The 20,179-nt window shown below is 35.9% G+C and overlaps 1 protein-coding gene across 1 annotated transcript in view; it reads left to right on the plus strand.

The window, feature by feature from the left end:
• The first annotated feature begins 874 nt into the window (after positions 1 to 874).
• CUNH3orf67 (chromosome unknown C3orf67 homolog) overlaps positions 875 to 20,179 on the plus strand; it is a 65,088-nt gene continuing 45,783 nt past the window's right edge. The window contains 7 exon segments of the mRNA XM_031056314.1: positions 875 to 994; positions 3,208 to 3,295; positions 5,505 to 5,594; positions 6,054 to 6,147; positions 8,056 to 8,128; positions 17,124 to 17,238; positions 19,067 to 19,244. Coding sequence (XP_030912174.1) covers positions 3,275 to 3,295; positions 5,505 to 5,594; positions 6,054 to 6,147; positions 8,056 to 8,128; positions 17,124 to 17,238; positions 19,067 to 19,244 — 571 coding nt within the window. The 5' untranslated portion in view covers positions 875 to 994; positions 3,208 to 3,274.

Below are 20,179 nucleotides of genomic sequence, written 5' to 3' on the forward strand. Positions count from 1 at the left end.
GGGGGAGCGGCCGTGCCGCTGTAGCTGCGCAGCGAAGGGGGAGCCGCAGGTGGTCGCGGTCTTGTGTCAAAGCGTTTTGCGGTCCAGTTTTTATAAAGCGAAAGGCTCGGTTTTGAGTTATTTTTCCCCTTAATTCTGCGCCTTGAGCATAAAAGCTTTGCCCGATGGAGCGCCAGTAGTCTTGCAATAGCTTATTAATGGTCTTTCCGCTCATTTATTATGGTAACTTGTGTTTTGAGAAAATATATGGTGGTGTTACAAACTCAGCTTTAAATATTTAATATGTGGAATTCATTTGTCTGGGAGATACTAAAACCCTTCATCAGTGATGAACTGCTCTCCCTGGCGTGTCCCAGCCGCCATAAATCAGCTCTGGCTTTGGGCCCATGATGGTGAGTTATATGTATGAACAGTCTTGGGTCTGAGCCTGTGTGCCCTGCCAAAAATAGTGTATTCGTGTCATTTTTCAATGCAAATTACTAGTATGTGCAAATTCACTTTGTTTTGCTTCACAGATATGACTTTGGAATAAAAAAATCTCAAATAAACATTGCTTTTCCAACACTGGGATATTGATCAGAAGCTTGTATTTTTATACTTATGTAAATAGTGCCTTTTAAGACAAGGGACTAACCATGACTATGAAGGGTTTTAGATCTGTCCATCCCTGTCTCTCCTGCATTTAGAGCAGTGCTTAGTACTAATTAGATTAAGAAAGCATGAAGGTCTGTTTGCATTTGCTGTTTGTGAAATACTTTTTTGCTTGTTACTTTCAAAGGACCAATTGTTGGAATCTGGGACTGCACAAACACCAGATATTATTGAAATATACATGAGAAGCTGCCATAGGATGGAGATGTTTTTGCAGAGTCCTGAGTGGCTTGAGTGAATGGAAGGAATAAGGGGCCCTTTGGATGCTGCTACTTTATTGTTGATGTAAGAAGCATGGTGAAACCAGTGATCAAAGTCACGGCACTAACCAAGACATCACAAGGTAAATTCAGATAGGAATCTATTCAAAGATAAATATCTTTCATTGTTGCTTAACTTTATAGATTACTTTCTTGATTATTTGTCATTGACTGATATGTTAGGCCTGTGTTTCCAGTTGGACAGACATTCATGGTTCATGGTTCGGGACACTAAAAAAATAATTTTGATCTGTGACTGAAAAATGAGAAAGCTACTAATTTATGGCATTCTAAAATGATGTCATAGAAGTCCTATTTATTTGATAACTATGCAAAAAACTGAAGACTTGCATTTCAAATTGCTGATTATTTTTTTAAATAGTCCCTCTGGATTTTAAGTACTCTTGAATTTTAGACTTTCTGGAGGGACTGGGAGGAGGAAAGGTGAAAAGAGGAAAAATACAACTATCAATTTTCCAGACTCTTCTCTCCTTTAAGAATAGCTTACTATAATTAAAGACAATAATACTTGATGCCTAATGAAAGCACTTTTTAACATTACCTCAGTAATTACATGACAAATATGTCATTCACTTGATGGTTTTAGTGGCTACCAATCTTAATAGCAAAGGTAATTTCTAGTCTTCATTTGTAGTAATGAAATTTAGTAAGTTATAATTAAGCAATATAGGAGCAAAGATGTATTGCAGTGTCACTTGCAGTATTTTTCATGCCTGAATGAAAAACAAACTGACATTTCACTGATTTCACAGAGGTGTTTACAATGATCAGCTTTGTAGCTGAATGACTTGTCCACACACAAATGCTTGTAAACTTTGGGTTTCCAAGTTTACCTTCCACTGAAGGGAGGAAGAGTCACCTGGTTATGAATTTGATCAAAATACTAATTATAGGTTTTGATAGGCCTGTTAAAAATGCTGTGGGTTTTTAAATTTCATTTTCCTTATAATAAAAAAAAATTAAACAAACTAATATTTCTGGTAACAGCATGGGGTAAATTTACAATATCTGATTGTTTTTTCCATTTTTATTTTATTTACAGGCAACTTTAAGATTTAATTGTTGCTGATTAAAATAAACGTGGATAAATATCAATAGATTTCATCATGTTTTCATAAATGAATGATTATTTACTTTTTCAAATAGAATGCTGCCCTAATCCTTTAGATGGATTCATTCTTCATGAACTCATGCATATTGTCAATGAATTTCTAGTCCATTTGTAGTCATGTATGTTTTCTTTGTTTTGTTTTTAACTTTGTTACTTTTTGGTTGTGAGAGCTGAACTGTTCATTATGAGAAGCTGTATTTATAATCACCTGGCCAGCATATTGTTTCTATTTGTAAAAAACTGGTTGCAGTCTGAAAAAAATATCCAGTAGTTAAAAATAATTTAATTCTTAAGTTGTTTGTACCCAAACTGAACGCGAGCAGTATATCAAATAAAAGTGAGGCAGAGTCTTGTGAAAGGATTCTTGTGTGAGTTGAGGAGCACTTTCAGTTCTCAGTGAAGGTGCTTGTTGTCTCTTGTGGCTGATTTCTCCCTGTCTTTGGAGTGACAACTTCCTTTTATGTTCAGGGTCTCTTCACTTTCTGTGGATGCCAGGTGAGCCCCCAGACGCTCAGTGTGATCAAAGAGGGACGTCCAGTGTCAGTCCCTTCCCTTTCCACTGTTCCAGTTCTGTAACTGCAGATATCTCTTAATTCTCAGTGACTTGAGCAGCCCTCAGATAACTGAAGTGCTTGGTTTGAGTCTTACAGTCATCATCCTCAAAGAAGAGTGCCGAATGTGAAAGAAGATAACTTGTCTCAGAAGTCTCTGCCAAATACCTCTAGATGGAGAGATTTCTGTTGCAGCTGTTCATGTTTCTACTTTTCTATATTGAATGTTAAGCTCCTCTTTAATGGATTTTAATGTTTTCCAGTGGGCATTTGAGAACAAAGAACAATAAAAAAATATGTGTTAAAGATGATTTTTAAGCGTTTTTAAAGGATGAGAAAGTCTTCATTGATAAAAAATAAGGACTGACATAAAATTACTTGTTCTACTTGGAATATAAGGAAAGGCAGCCCTGAGTGCTTGATGCACAAAGAGACTATTTTCCAAGACAGTGTCAGTGTCAATATTATTTTGGTGCTAATTCTTTTGATACACATTTCTACTCAGAAAAGTACTTTATAATAGTAGTCACATGTTTTAAAATATGGCTGGACTGTCATAGGATTTTTTTCATGTCAAATCCTACATAAAGTTGTATTTTTTTCTGTTTTTCAGCATAGCTTGCAAGTGTCTTTACTGATCGAGAAGCTAAAATTATTTTCTGCCTATGAAAATTGGAAAAATGTTCAGAAACCACTATCAGGTAAAACAGAAATAAGTCTAATTTTTACCCATTTTCATTTCATCTCTGAGACAGCTCAATTAAAATAGCTTATACTGAGATGCAAAAAGTCCAGCCACAGGAGTGTTTTGGAGTGTTTCATAATCCAGTATTTTTGGAGAATTGTTATGAAGTAGTGGGTAGCTGTCAGGTCTAGAATGGGCACAACATGAGTTTGCCAATGGCTTTTGTTCTTTACCCATGTGGGCCAGGGAAGGCACATCTGCTTCCATGCAGTTATGGAAGGATTCCATCACCTAAGGTGTAGTCAGAAAAGGGGGTTGGTTTATTCCCTTGGTCCAGCACAAGCATGTGACAACAGCAATCACATTATTTGGAGCTTCATTATCCCTTTTCCTCCTTCCTGGCCTCTCTTTCCACCACACTTTGCCCTCCCTTTCTCTGCACCAGTCCCATCCCAAGAGAACTGCCCACCCCAACTGCATTTTCCCCACTGGTCCCAGATGTTCTACTTCTGTACTGAAAATTTATATTCCTGATGCTGTTCCCTAGGCTGTCTCAGCTTTTCATGGAATTTCTGATGCCTAGCTGCCACTGGCTTTGCAGGATTGTGCTCCCAAAAGTGCCCCATACTACCCTCCAGTTGATTGTGGAGTTTGTGGTTTCTTGCCTACCTACACTGGGGCCCCTCATGAGACCTAACAATCCTCCACAGCACCAAGTAACTTTTGTCAGCAAAAGTAGCATCACTGTTAGTTTGACATTTTCTCATGTCATGTCTGGTATTTTTCCATGTTCTGTTCAGTTTAACCTCAAATCAGGGCCAACTCAAGGGCTGTGCTATTAACAAAATGTATTTGCAAGGATGGAAGAAAAAGCCACTTGTTTAAGATTTGCTGCAAGCACATACAGCTTGGCAGTTAAAAATCTTTTAATTTTTTGAGGGCTTGATTCTGCGGTCCTAAAATAAATCAGGTAACTTGGAAGTTGGTAATATACCATGTTAAAAAATTAATCCATTAAAAGTTTAAAAAATATTTTTAGTGCAGTTTATGGAATGCCATTTTGACTTTCCTTAGAATTTCCTAAGTCCAGTCGCTGGATCAGCCATGTGGCTCTAACTGCCAGGTGTGTGTGGGCAGAGGAAAATACCTGATTCATATACAGTGCAGAGTTGATGTTCTCTGAAAAACTAATCTGAGGAGCATTTCTTTTGCTTGCTCCTCTTGCTCATTCTGACTTGCAGGCAATTGCTTGGGCAGCTGAGCATAAAGAGAATTGGGGAGTGCAGGCAACTAGAAATGAGAGGGGAATGGCAGAGTTGTAATGATTGATTAGGTCAACCATGCTGCTGAAAAATGCTTAGCAAACTGTAGGCTGAGTGCATCAGATGTCACAAAAATTGCGACATCAAATGGCAAAAATCTAGAAGCAAGTAATTCCCTAAGCAGAGGTGATGAAGCCAACCTCGCCAAGAGCCTGTGTTTGGATTCCTTGAGGTCCAGTAGGGTACAAGCTCTGTGTCAGGAGTTTTCACCTGACAGGCACATCCATAATAATCTTTTTCCAGTAGTAATTCTCTGTTCCCTCATGAAGGCTGTAGCCCTAACCCTTTTCATGGTGATATTGCCTGGAACAGATCTACTCCCAGGCTGCTTAAGTTGGCCCAGAAAAGTTAATAAAGTTTTGTTTGGTCAAATCAGGTTGAAATTTGGTAACTAGTAGAAAAGTTACTGCAAAATATGTAGGCAGAGCCATTCACATATGTAGACAAATAGTGTAAGCTTCATTTCCTTTGGAAATCAGACAAAACATCCAGTCTGCAACACCTTTTATTTTTTAGCAGCATGTTTTAAAACTCACTTCATTTGGGAAATTGAAGAAATCTTATCCAAATATAAATTAGTCATCTCTTGCATGGTTTTTGAATGTCTACAATAATTTTGCTTTTTAGAGAATGATATAATAAATAAAATAATTTAAAAATACTCCATCGTCTTCCTTCAGTTTTATCTTCTAATCCTTTACTAAAGCCAAATATTGACTACATGAATTGATATGTTATAGTAGTCTAGAAGTTGTTATTGGCATTCTGCTGTCTGACTGCTCAGTAGTACTGACTGTGGTAACAACAAGATACAGAGGGATTCTTAGGTTCTCATCTTGACCCTTGATAATTTAGTGCTGAGCATTTGACTGGCTGATGTATCCTCAAACCATTTTATCATAGGGGGGCCGGTTTGTTGAAATATTCAGTGCTCAAGGCAAGAACCCAGGAGCAAAATGGAAGATTTTTGGCAACCCGTCAGCTATATCAAAAGTAAGTTTTTAGAGAAATCTGTAGAACCTAGAGTATAAACCAGAAAAATGTGAATGAAGCTTAAAATTAGAAGGTAATGAGGGCTTTGACCTGACAGTGGAGTTGTCACTTGCAGTTCTATCATTTTGGCAGACTAAATGACTACTTAAATTACTTCTGTATGCAGACTGCTGTTGCAGACTGAGTTGGTCACACTGTAATTCTACAGTTTAAATATTTAGAAAGTAATTTTGGCACTCTGGTAACCAGTGAATTGAGCTTTGCTCACTGACTCGTGAATCCTGTTTGTCAGCAATATTTGTTCATAAAACACACAAGCAAAGGACATATTTACATGGATTATATTTTTGCCATCAAATGTGAGCCAGTCATACTTGCAGTGCCATCTGCATTTTCTGATATGTTACTAGCATGGTTGGTTGACAGGAGGATGCTTATGTTTGTTGTTCCTTTCTGTAGGAATACGACAAAGAACTAAAAGGCTTTGTTTTTGTACTTGAAGGAAACAGTCTAATCAACAAAATGAAGCTACCAAGGGAAACCAAACAAACTTGTGAGTATCAAAGAATTCAATGTCTGTGATGCTGTTCTGATTATTACATCAATCTTATATTGGAATGCTAAACATTATTCTCCCTTAGTTCAGACATAATTCAGCATGGAAAAGTTTTTTAACTTTTTAGCAGGTCAGTGACAAATAAGTAAAACTTACAGAAATGCCATATTAGAGTAAGTGCTGTAGGGAAGATCTGACATGTTCTGGTGCTGCCAAGGTCACTTTGCACCTGATCCTGCTACAGACCAATGTCTGATAAATAACCTCTGATTCCATTCAGCACTTAATAAAGTCAGTAATTCTACTGGCATTAATGAATGGAAACTAGGTTCTTGTCCCCTTTCTTATTTTACTTTTTAAATAATTGTTAGTTTTGTATCAAATAAGCGCTAGTGGTACAAGAAATTTATACCCAAATTTCCTCTGTGTTTATGTAATCGGTGTTTAAGGATACTGTGGAGTGCTTTCCCAGGATGTCTGTTGCACCACAATAATCCAGAATCCAAGCAGTCTGCAATGCAGACTTCTGCAATACAGCAATCATCATAAACTCCGTGACAGGGTGCTGTACCTTATAAGGCTTGTGGGAGTGACTTGAGCTGGCTTAGAACTAACTGCTTGCTTTTGAATTAAAATTGAGATGGTGATTTTAAACAAATGGAATGGGAATCTACCAGTGTACTTCTAATGTAGGGTATACAGTAACACATAAGTTTCTCCCAATCAACACCAAAAAAAAAAAATATTCCTTGGGCTGGTGATTCTGTAAGGCCTTTAAGTTTAGTCTGATTTTCATAAAAGAAATTGGCTGTTATCTTCATTAAAATTAATATTAATGTGATGTATATTTTTGAGAAACCAAACTAATTTATTTTCAATGGTACAATAAACTAATACAGCAAACAGTAAACAATTAAAACAGATGCTAACTATTGCTAAATATTAAAATGAGGATTAAAAATTTATTGTGTGGGTAATCACTGCTAAAAATAGTTTGGTTTTAAATTTACTTTAGCTAATGCTGAATACTGCAGTCAGGTTTCCATCTGTTACCATTCTGTTTCCTTCTGTCTTGGTCTCTTCCTCTCTCGAGGTATATGTACCTCAAGTATTTCATTAATCAAGTATATGGTCTCCCAGTTGCACTGGAACTTTGTATACTCTTCCAAAATAAAAGCTACTATATATGCAAATCTAATTTGAAGTTTTAAGGTGTCATTTGGCCCTCAAAAGAAGAAAGTTCTGATGTGTTATTCTTTAGAGGAGGAGCCATGCTGTTCAGGCTTGTGAAGTCAATGAAAAGGAGCCTGTGTCATTCCTGATGGAATATCTGAGAAAACAACATATGGTTCAATTCAGACAGCTTTGTACTGTTTTCCCTTGACAGGGAGCTACCTGAATTTTTTTGTTTTCTCCCTCAGTCAAACTCCTTTGTTATTATTCTAAAGATGAGAAGCCTCCACTGAGAGGCATTGTCATGATCTGAATTGCATTCTTACCCAAGGGTTTTGTTGAAGTTGCTTAGCAAGGTGTAAATTGTCATCAACATGAGTGCAAGTTTAACATCACTATAAGATAATCTTGATAGGACAGTATTACTTCATTTTATAATTCTTATGGGACATTTATTTTCTTCATGCTCTTGGAGCACAAAAATTGTAAGCTAAAAAAAAAAGTTCCTTTTGCTGTCATAAGAATTCCACCAAAGCCACAGATGGGACTTTTAAAACAATACTTTTATTGCAGTTTGAATTGGATTTCTTCAGGTTTTTCTCGTGTTCATATGTTGCGTGAACCTTGGGAAATAGTGTTGTAGGAGCACAGCATATGGTACAAAATGGAAATGCTGGATAGTGAAATGTGCATCTGCATGCACACAGCACTTTTTTTTTTTCCTGTTTCTAGTGGGACTGGTGCAGCAATATCTGACACTTCAGATTTTTGTGCCATTGGGAAAAGACTTCTCCACTGAGTTACTGTAAGATGCATAAAATTTCTTTGAATACTTAAAGTGAATTCTCGATTGCAGTCATTAATTGTGGTGGCATATTTTGCATTAAAGCATGGTGACTTCTCAAGTCAATAAAAAGTAATTAAGCTAATGAGATCATTATTTCTTAGATGTTTTAAATACTGACATTCCTTTGAAGACAGAACGAACTCCAAAAAATCCTGAATGAAGATGATGAAAAATCCAAAGAAATGGAGCACAAATTTGTCAAACATATGAAAATACTGGTGCATGAGGACTGCCTGAAAATTCATGAGACTTATTCATAAGTCATAAGAGAGGGCTCTTTGGTCCAAAGCAAAAAGAAATATATATTCTAATAACTGGAGGAGAAAAACACTACCAAACAAATACTGAAAAGCTAGAAAAACAAATGGAGTGCTCAATTGGTATAATTTGTTCCACACTGTGAAGAAAGAGAGATACAGTAGAAACAGACATTTTATTAGTTAGGTGTGAAATTATTTAATAGAGTTTTAAACTTGGGCAGTTGTCAGGCTTTGGACAACAGTTCTCCCTTAGTGACACCATCTGTTTCTACTATATCTAAACAGCACAACTCACTCAGCTTTGTAGCCCATGGAATATCTGAGATTGGACTGAGAAAAGAAATATTAGGCCATTAGAAGCCCTGCAAGAAAAGATGAGTTGAATGATATCAATTAAATTAGTAAGTAAGTTGTGTAAAGTGAAAGAAGGATTTTATTTCTGTTTGACCCTCGGTAAGTTTGCACTTAAAGGGACAAAGGGACAAAACAAACAGAATATGTCATGCAGCACACAGAGACCAAACACCAAGTACCAACTCAAAACCGAGATTTGTTTCTCATGTTCATTCTGTAGGCAGGGGCAGAGATTTAATGACAGGAGCAGGAATTCAGATTTTTTTTGTAGTGTCATCTTCAATTTGATTCTTTTGGGTATTTGCCACCTTCTTAACAAGAACTTCTTTTCTACTTCTACTAATTTTATTTTTCTTTTTGCTTGCTTTTCTTGATAAAAACATTTTCTTTCACCTCTCCCACCCTTGTTTGCCTTTTCTCTTTCCAGCTTATATTTAGACTTTACATTTTTTTCATCTTTTCTTTCTACTTCCTGTTCCCATCTTTACTATATCCCTCTTATAAAAGCAAATATATGTTCCTATTATATTCTTAGGTACTTTTAAATATTTAAATACTTCTATGTTGTATTTGCTGTATATATATTTTATGTAATATATACTATATTGCTATATAATGCATATAATATAAACCATATTAACTATATTTTCTCTGGAGCTCCAGTTACTTTGAATGAAGGTGTTTATGTCTTAAAAGTACAATATCAGTTGTTCCCAACTTAATGCAACTGTATGAAAAAGTTAATAAAAGTTCTTTAAAAATAGTTTTAATACTGAGTTTTGTATTTGAAATCAACTGTAACTTACTTGTACCCATAAAGTCCTTCAAGACTTGCAGAACAGACAATGCTTTATTTTATCATAGGAGACTTAAGATAATCCAGTAAATAATAAAGGCAAGTCCTTCTTGCCGTCTGACTGCTGTTCAGTTCCCTTCTTTCCAGATGTTTTGAAAGAAATCTCTGGCTTGTTTGCAGGCAGAGTGTTGATGGTGTTGCTTTCTGAAGTTTAATGTTCAAAGATGGTTTCTTACACAACCTGACTACTTAGTGCTGAATCTTTGAGCAGCTTCAAGTGAAAATTGATAGCATGCCATGCTATGAAATTTACTTTATGTAAAAATCACTGACAAGTTCTGTAATAGCTGGGCATGAAGCTTTATGTTGCATTTCTTGCTCTCGCGTTCTGCAGAGAGATGGAAATAGGAATTTAGTTTGAGCCTTGTCTTCTTTTGCATTCTGTTCAGTGATTGATTTGGTCAGCAAACAAGAATTTCTTCAAGACCATCCATCACTGGTGGCATCAGCAGAGCTAAACTTTCTAACTTGCTGCTGTCAACCAGTCATTCGAGATTCCTGCCATAAATACTGAAATGTGCAAACCATATATTAGCTGGTTTATCTTTTCTTCAGAGGAAATCTTAATAGAATTTTAGATACTTTTTAATGTGTCATGATTAGATGAATACCACCACATTAATAGTCAATGTATTGATGTGTGTAAAAATGTGTAAAATAGATTGTGGATGAAAAATTTGATGAAGCATAATAAAATCACAACTAAGGTAGAGAGCATGTAATTTATGCAGCTTCTTTGGAGCAAATAATAGCAAAGCTATTAGTAACGCTGAACATAGCTGTCTGCTGCAAATGCAGTAGCCAGTTGTTAAATCTTCAGTGTTATGGATTTTGCTACCTTTCTGAAAAAAGCAAAGGTAACTCAATATTTGAAAAATATTTGCAGGTAAAAGAAAACAGCATCTGGCTTGTGTTGTCATTTTTGCTTTAATTCCCAATACATGGACATGTGGGTGTTAGTACTTCTGCTTGGCATTTTGACAAGCACTCACACATTTATTCCTAAAGAACTGTAATGCCAGTTGTGGTCATACTTTGTTTCTGATACAGTTTTTCTCAGTGTTGGGTATCACATGAAATTAGCACATCTTGTATTGGAAAGTTTTACAGCAAATGAGTAGAGCAGTTGATGTGAGGAAACAGACCTTGAAATTGTACCATAGTAGCAAAAAACAAAAAAAACCCAAAACAAAAAGAGTAGACTGATCTGATGTAAGAACAAGGATGAGATGCTCAGTTCCTGGTTATGTACTGAAACATTTTGTGGGCTTGTATGAGTCCCTTTGTATCGCTCAGACTTTTTTTTCCCCAGTTCGGGCATGGTTCTTACTCATCCATTGCTGCAGCTCTGAAGCCGCACTGCCTCTCTCACTGATGGCCAATTCATGCTGCTTCAAACTTGTTTAAATCTTGGCATGGTAAACAACTGTAAAACAAATGTGGCACAACTTGTATCTGGGGAAGTCTGAGTTCTGTTAAGAGCTCCCCTTAGCTCTGCCATGAAAACCTGCAGAGCAAACATGCCCATTGTCAGTGAGAGCTGCCGCTGCCCCCCAAACCCAGACGTGGTGCTCAGTAGTAATGTGCTGTGGGGCTCTGCTGTGCTGCCCCTTCCTAGAATCACTCAGGACCTTATGGATCATCTTTCCAGCCAGAATGTGCTGAGGATTCACATGATTGCTGTTCACTCTAATGGTACCTATGTCTCCTAATTTCTTAATTCTTCCTGGTGTTCCAACCTCAGCCTTTCAACCTTTGCACTTATCAACAGGTTGGCTCAGTTATTATCCCACTGTTCATAGTCAAATTAGCTTTGCTTGCCACTAGCCTTAGCCAGCTCCAGAAGGCATCAGCTCTTGTTATATTCTGAATTAATGCAAACTCTTTGAGAGTTTCAAACTCTGGAACATACCTGATAAGTTTCTTTTGAAGCTAGTTATGTATGAAGGAATCTGTAGGGAAAAAGGAGTTAAAATCGCTTTATTCCTGAAGTAGTTGTGCTTGCTGATAAGAAATCTTATTGCAAGGCCTATGAACAGTACAGTGGAATATATATTTTGGTACCATATTTCCTGTTTTCAAACAGTTGTTTCTATAAATATAAGCTTATTACTTCGAGATTTTTAATAACTACAACATAATAGGTTTTACAAGCATAGCTAATTTATTCATAGATACCGTAACAGTTTGAATTTATGTGAATTAGATGCTATCATAATCAGTCATCATTTTAGCTGTGCTGACAGAGATATCATAAATTATTCATGTTAACCTAAACACCCAGCATGTTTTCAGATACAGAACAATATGAATCTTGGTTAGTCTTGTAAAACTTAGACCAACCTCTTAAAATTCAAAGCAGGACATAGATACTAATTCTATCATGTACATCTGAAATTATTGAAAGATTTTAGATAGAGAATGAAGGTAAACTTTCTTGAATAGATTTAGCTGAGAGATTATTTGAAATTCTGGTATTTAGTAGCATGAGACATGTTCCTTCATTTTTTGTGAAGCAAGAGTGAAATACAGAAATAGTCTTAGAAGTATTATTTTAAATTTAATAATTTGCAAAGGAGATTTTAACTCATAGATTTGAAAGTAAAAAAATTATAATAACTCTCCCAGTCATCACATCTTTTAGAACTTTAGATGGAAACACTAATAAGTACTAAAAGTATTAATTATTTATATTTTCGTTGGGAGAGGTCGGGATTTACCATTTCTTCATAACTGCTCATATTTTGAAATATTTTCATTCTAACAACCAGAATTGATGATTCTTGTTTTGTGCTTGCCACTTGTATTACTCCTTCTTTATGGATAGTGGTTAAGGGCACTTTGTGGGGTTTTTTTCCTTAATGCTCTCCAGAAAAACAATATCAACAGGAAATTACAGTATACAGTACAACTTGTTCTCTAGGTCTGGGTGACATGTCAGTCTTCCAGATCTCTTGTTTTGCAGAGATTTGATGATTTTCAATGTAACTACTTCTGTTTTTATGAGGGCAGGATACATTGCTCTGGATAGCAGATCATCAGGCAGCCACTCAGTAATGTAGTATCTCCTACAAGACCAATTTACAAGTAGCATATAAAATAAAATGTATGTGATGTACAGGGTGCCTGTGAATAAGGAAATTTGAGACTCTGCAAGCAGGGCAGATCAGCTGCCCTGCTACAATTGGTATTACTTTGTTTTCTGTCTTTAAAATGGACGTGATGATGATAATGATGTAACCATGTAATGTTTAGGAAGCACATGCCTTTTATGGAGAAAATGGCACTACAGTTGTTAAGTACTAATGTACTAATAGTGAAACATTAGCAGAGAATTCTCTCTGGATTTTGACCAGGATACAAAGAGATTTCTGTTAGTATTAAATTGCATGGGAGCTTAACAACATCAATGAAATACCTGCTTTTATGTTTGGTAAACTTCCAGGTTACATCATTTATAAAGAGAAAAACACTTTCATTTGAAGACCAAGTGATCCTGACAAATGAAGCATCCCTTCAATAGTTCAGTATTGTTTTTTCCTAAGTTCATTTTTAGCCTTGAATTGAACATTTAATAAATGGTTATAAATTATTATCCATTTATCCATACAGAAGCAAAGTGAATAGGCAATCTGAGGAGATGAGTCTATCTGTGCTCTTGGGTAGTTGCTACCATTCACTTGCAATCTCACTATAGTTACCATTGTGAGCAAAATAGTCAATCAAATTTGAAGATGTAAAATAAAATTGAAAATTGAATTGGAAGGTAATTTTACTTTCAAATGGCTTGCAAATGTAGATGTTAAGTGTGAAATGAATGCAGTTAATGACCATAGCTGGAAGAGTTATGCACCTGCTGATCACAGGAATATTATTATAAATGAGGTTGATTTTCTTGTTGACCACCTCATTTTTCTCAACATGGTCTCATTACTTTTCTATCACATCTGACCCTTAGATATAAATACTCAAGCACAGACATAATAAAAATACATTAACTCCCATATAGATTTTTTAAATTCATCTTTGAAAATCAAGATGTGTGCTGCAGATGCTTCTTGCTATTGTAAGTTTAACATAAGTTCTGCTCTTGGATAGCGGAAAAAAAGTTGTGTGCCACGAAAAGTATTCTGGACTCATTTTGTAACTGAGAGATCTGATGTTCTAGCTCCCATTGTCTGAATTATTTCAGAAAAGAGTTTCTCCAGACTCTTTCTTTATTTTTATTTTCCAATAAGCAATGTAATTGAAAAGTCTGAAAGTTACACTAACTCTTAAATAATTATCTTCCTTCTCCTGGGAAATAAATTATTTTATATAATTTTAAGCCCATTTGCTTTTTTTTTAATTTACCTGTTTGAATGTTTCGCCTACTTTTGCCTGTGGAATATAAGTATTTTTATTATTTTAAATGTATTTACAAAAATAAATTACACTTCTTTAGGAGTGATTATATCTGAGCATCTTAGGTTAGCCCCTTCCTTATGGCACATCTATTGTCATAAAAAGTCTTACTTTAGACTTATACGACAGAGTCTGATATAAATGTATGTTTTTTGATCTAAACAAATGTGTTCAGTGTTACATTCTGGAATGTAACTGAGTTGTAAATTTACCAATGGCCCTTCTATAACCAAGGTTCTTAATTTTTTTTCATGAGGGAGAGAGATAAACCTATTCATATAAGAAATAAATAATAAAATTTAAGCATATTGAACTGATAGTATAGAGTGAATTTAGGTTTTATTGCCAGTTGTTTGGAAATATGCATGACTTAATTCTGGGCTCTACTGTTCTGTTATAGCCTCATTTAAAGTAACATTCTCTGTTGAAAATTATGCAGTTTGGGGTTCAGCAAGGATAGTATTTTTGTTTCTCAGTACTCAGGTTATTGTAGAGGCCTGGTTTCTCAGCAAAACAGCTCAGCTCTACACATAACCAGGAAATCCAGGGAGCTTCCAGCAACCATTGCTCCACTGCTTTGGACTTCTTTGGTGCACTGAATTTTAGCACTTCTGAACACCCAAGATCTAGAGTGAAGAGTTTCTAGAAACTAGATTCATAGGTTTTTCATCAAAGGCTATATGGGAAGTAAAGTGATGGCTGGAATTATGCATTAATCAAAGGCTTAGCCATGTGGCCCATTTGTTGGTGATCTTCATGGAATTATTTCACATCTTGCTTAAACTTCTTCAAAAGTAAGATCAAGCCCAGGTACCAGCACTGTAAGACACGTGGAAGTGTTCTGATGAAATCAGTTTTCAAGGGCTTGGTATAATTTGTCCATTCATAAAAATATGCGCAGCTGATTCTGGAATCTCTCCTGTCAAACAATACCAATAGTGAGGGTATAATAGTTTTTTCTTGGCATAGTAGTGGAATTTCTGCTTTTCAAGTGCAGTGATTTATAAAAGGAACTGCCAGTCTTTAAAAATGAAACAGATAATGAGTCTTCCACTTTGTTTTCATTTGCCCACCCATGTTATGAGGATGAATAGATTAAAGGTCAGGTTATCTGCAAGGGAGAGGAAAGAATCAGCAAGTTCTGGAAAGCTGGTGAACAGTTTGCTTTGGGTGATGGTCTTAATGACTATGGGGGAATGAGAAGGTGCTTCTCTATTTTTATTGCCTGTACTGGTAGAACCTTTTGATATTTACATACTTGCAGTATACTTTGTACTGTCCTTGCTTAAACTCTCAAATTGGCAAAAATAACTAAAGAAATAAGTAAAGTATGTCATTTGCCCCAAAGTAATCTGACCTAAGGAAAGCTATGAATGTTTTGTTATTCTGCAAATTTATAATTTCATTACTTAAGCTATGGGTAGTCCTTAGCTAATGAAAAAGTGTTTTCAGTAATAAATTAAAAAAAAAAAAGCACCAAGGCTACAGAGCAGTCTCACTATTTTAAAGTAAAACCCAGAATTTGAATGATTATGAGTAATTACTTTTAGCAACACTAAGTAGTGACAAAAAAGTTGTTTTTTATAAGTATTTGTCATCTCAGAGGGGCTGCTAATTACAGAGAAATACCCATCTGTTAGAAACAGGCTTGTTCAAAATAATAGGTAAATTAATCATTGTTTCCCCATAGATTAAGCATATTCTCCCAGATTGCAGCCTTTAAAGTAATATCTGCACTCTGGAGTGTTAAGGAAGGACTGTTGGGGACTGTCAAGGTTGTGCTGCTGCTGTGATTTCACCCCAGGAAGCAGGTGAGCCACAGAGGCCCCTCTCTCTCCTGGGGAAGAAAATGCACAAGGGTAGAAGTGCAAAACCTTGTGCACTGAGATAAAGACAGTTTAGTAGGGGGAGCAAAAGCTGCACATGGAACCAGAATCTAAACGAGGCATTTGCTCCTTCCCATGGGCCTGCAGATGTTCAGCCATCTCCAGGAGCTCAGGGCTCCAGCTCAGGGCTGCATGGGAAAACAAGGTAGCTCTGAGCTTCCCCCATTCCTTCTCCTTCCCCACAGTTCTTTCTGCTGATCATGGCACTGTGTTGTCTGAAACATCCCCTGGGTCAGGAGGCATCTCCTGTCCTGACTGTGTCCCCTCCCAGCTCCTCATACATCCCCAGCCTCCTGCCTGGTGAGATGAGGTGAGGAGCAGAAAAAGCCTTGCTTCTGTGTGAGCAGTGCCCAGCAGCAATGAAAATATCCCTGAGTTATCAACATCCCTGAGTTACCAAAAACACATCCCTGAGTTACCAACACTGCTCCAGCACAAACCCAAAGCATAGCACTGTCCAAGTTGCCCTGAAGAAATTTAACTGGATCCCACCCAAAACCAGTACAGCTGCTAACAAGACTTGAAGAAAACAGAACAGAAAAATTACCCTCTTTATCAGTTTAAAGGAAACCTTTTTTTTTTGTGACCATGGCTGTAGTCTGAATTTATTAGAAATGTTGAAATTCAGTGTCCTTGGTATCATTGTGAGATGACCTGAATAGTGAGCAATAAACTTCTGCATTATAATTCACCTTTGAAGGTAAGTCCTTGTGAAGTAAAACAGATAGACAATGTATTGTGTTTACCTTTAAGCTGAAAAAAATCTATATGCAGGGACAGAGGCATTTTTAGGAAAAGAAAGCAAATAATGTTTTTCTAGTTAGCAGGCCCCAAGATAAGACAAGCTTAAGGGGCCAAATACTTGTGATTATTAAAGGCTACTGGGTTCTTAGTTCATACAAATTGAATTCTTTCATACTCTGAAGGGCTGTGGAAATCTAGCAAAGAGTGTAGACTGTTGAAATGAAATTAGCATGTAAAGTGATTTTATATATGCAGGGATATAGCCATGAAGTTTGAATTGGAGAAAGAAATCTCATTACTCATCTTGTAAAAGAATTTTTTAATTCCATATTTGTTGTCACTGACATAAAGGTTCTGCCCATGAACAGGTTTTTTGTGATTTCCCAAAGATACTGGATTATTGAATTGACAAAGATCTGTTCCATTCTCTCCTGACTTTTCTTTTATAGGATAACTGATTTTGACAATATTAAAAGAAGATTGTATTTGTCAACGGTCCACAAGGAGTTGTCTGTAACCTCTCTGCATGCCAAAATTCCTCTGTTTATGATCAAGCGCAAAATTGTAGGTATCTTGGGAATGTTACCTGGACTGAGGTTGAAAATCTGAAATATTTTGTGTATATTATTAATTTCTTTAAATTATTGCTTGTTTAGAACTCAGCTCCTACTGATTGAAGATACTTGTGTATGTCTCCTTTACCAGATGGCAGCAGAGCCTCTTAGTGCTGCACCTCTTCCATCCTTCTTCTTATATTAGGAATACATTCTCACTTTACAAAATTACTGCTATTTGTGATGTTTCTTCACCTCTCCCATTGATCCAGCCTCTATAAAATTCTCTGTGTCCCTGATACTTCTTCATGATAGTGCTCTTGCTCACGTGTCCCTTCTCCTGTAGTGACCTTTGATGATATTCACTGGAGGTAGACTGCAGCTGATGGCTGCTTTCACATTCCTCAGGTTCTTCAAATATAGAGCAATCTATGTGTCAAACTGATGAGAACAAAACAAAAACAATCTTCTTCCCCTCGTTCCCCTCTCCCAGCCACAACATATGGTAATAGCTGACAGGATACAAAGCCTGATGGTTACTGTGTAATCATGTAAGGATTGGAGTCTCAAATACTGCTTTAGAAAATAAACTTGATATGAAAATAGTTAGATTTCAAATATTTTTAAATGTATATTTGCATGAAGAGGACTAGATAACGGTATACTAAGCAGCTGTGAATTTAAGGCTAAACATGAGAGAGAATATTTTACAAAAAACCTCTGAATTTATAACTTTTTTTGAGATAGGTTAAGTGAAAGCAACTGTGGTAACTTAACATTAAGAAGTTTCTGCTTTGTGGGAAGAAGTAGTTGGATTTTTTTTTAATTAATATGTATCAGATCATACTCCTGAAGTTGCTGTTAATTCAAAATCCAATGAAATTAAATTATTTTTCTTCAGTGTAATTTCAGTTAGTTGATGTCAGACTAGTACAGGTATTTCAGGATTAACGTGTGCATTAATGTACACCAAGTTAAATTCAAGCAGAAGATGAACTTCAGTTATGAATTTTAATTTAGATAATAAAGCCTGAATCAGATATGTCTAGATGCTCTGATCATTTATAATGACAAAATATTTTAATAACCTTAATGCTTGACCAACCTTAAAGAGTAGATCTATATTCCTTAGTGTATCTGAGTACATATCTGTCTCCTTTAAATGCTTCTCTGTCTTTTTATCATTGCTTTTGCTTAAAGGAGGCAGCATGCTGCTTTCAGTGATTAGATAGATCTTTTACATGGCTCTGATAGTTCAACTTACTGTATACACAAGCTGATTGTTATTATCAGCACGAGGGGTTGTGAATCAGGATATAAAATAAGTTCTTTCTTTCATCAGCTGAACAGAGTTTACATTTTCACGTGCTAGCTTTCTGTATTGTATTCCTACAAATTATTCTATGTTTCAACCTCATCACTAGAAGTATCAGTTATAATCAAATACTGAATTTTTCAGTCCATTGCTTGGTGTCTTCAAAACAAGTGTTACTTTCCTTCCAAAATTTCAGATTTAAGACCTGAACAGTAATGTATGCACCTGATTTTTTTCTCAAAAATATTTGGTATTTGTTGATTAGAAGCTAATATTTCTACCTTGACTTTATAAGGAGATTAGGCATGTACAATCATTATGTTTTTACTTTGCTTTTCCCTTAAAATTTCAACCATTGATCAGCTAAATTTTACACATGAGTAATCATATCAAATGTATTACAGTTCTGCAAATTAAATGAAAATTGCTGCATTTTTCTACTCAAGGCCATCTGTTTTTTTTGTATAGGTGTGTTAGCCTCAGCTCCTGGGTTTTACTAAAGAGTATTGTTTCTCTTTTCTAGTGGTGCAATATGTGTATTGACTTGGTAACGTTTACCTATGAAATATTCAGAGGAGCTCTCTTCCAGTCCTTGGATGGAATTACTATTTCAGCCAACTGTAAGCTAAGAAAGGTCTTCACTTTAAAAGTCAAGCCTCAAGTTACAGCTGAGGAAGATGGTGTGTTTTAATTACTGTCTAGTCGTAATCATAACTGTTCATGTTATAAAATCAAAAGCTTCTTATTCATCAGATTGGCAATTTGAAGGATTACATTATTTCATAAAAATTAAAGTGGTAGTACAGCATATTAAGTCTGCTAGTGTTGGACTTAGGGCAACTAATTAAATATGTGTGTTCTCCTGTGTTTTAAACACTGAATTCCTTAGAAGTATTTTATTGAAAAAATTCTGGCAAGATTTATCAAGTAGAGAGCTTTTTTTAATGAGGGTGTCTTATGCTGATAGAAATCTGATTTTTGCCAGGAACCTAGTATCTGAGAGGAAAGAGAAGTAGTGAAAGCAGAATTTGCTGTTTGCATCCTAAATTTTGGATGTTAGCTGCTGATGAAAGATTTCTTTCTGAAATAATGCACACAAAATTGTAACAAAGCATTATATGAAACAGAGCTATGAAACTGTAATAAATACCCCAAATCATGTCCAGTTATCCTGATGTGGCCTTGTTTATTGGGAAAGTAATGTTGGTGGTGACCTGAAAAACAACAGGGTTTTTTTGACCAGATATTGGTCAAGTTTACCAGTCTCCAGACTCGCATCATAATCCTGAATCATCATTTTCCAAGGAGAGAACGTCATTCCTCACTGGTATTTGTAGTAATACAGGAGAAATTTCAAAACCACAGCTGGCACTTTCTTATTTTAAAGGCACCCCTAGGAATAACTCAGCTTCTATTTCATTCAAATTTTCATTTTGTGGCTTTTAAGGAACATACCCGAAAAATGTTTCTGGTTTCAGAAGGAGGGGTAGTTAATAGTATTGTAAGTGTAGCAGAATGTATCTTCCATTTGGAAACACTCATTCAATAGGGGAGAGTAGGCAAACCTTGTGATTATTCCTCTTTTTTTTGTTGGTAAGACTGAAAAAAATATTAATTTAAAAATGTCTACAGAGAG

The sequence above is a fragment of the Geospiza fortis genome, unplaced genomic scaffold (genome assembly GCF_000277835.1).
Source record: "Geospiza fortis unplaced genomic scaffold, GeoFor_1.0 scaffold70, whole genome shotgun sequence".
In the NCBI taxonomy this organism is placed as follows: domain Eukaryota; kingdom Metazoa; phylum Chordata; class Aves; order Passeriformes; family Thraupidae; genus Geospiza; species Geospiza fortis.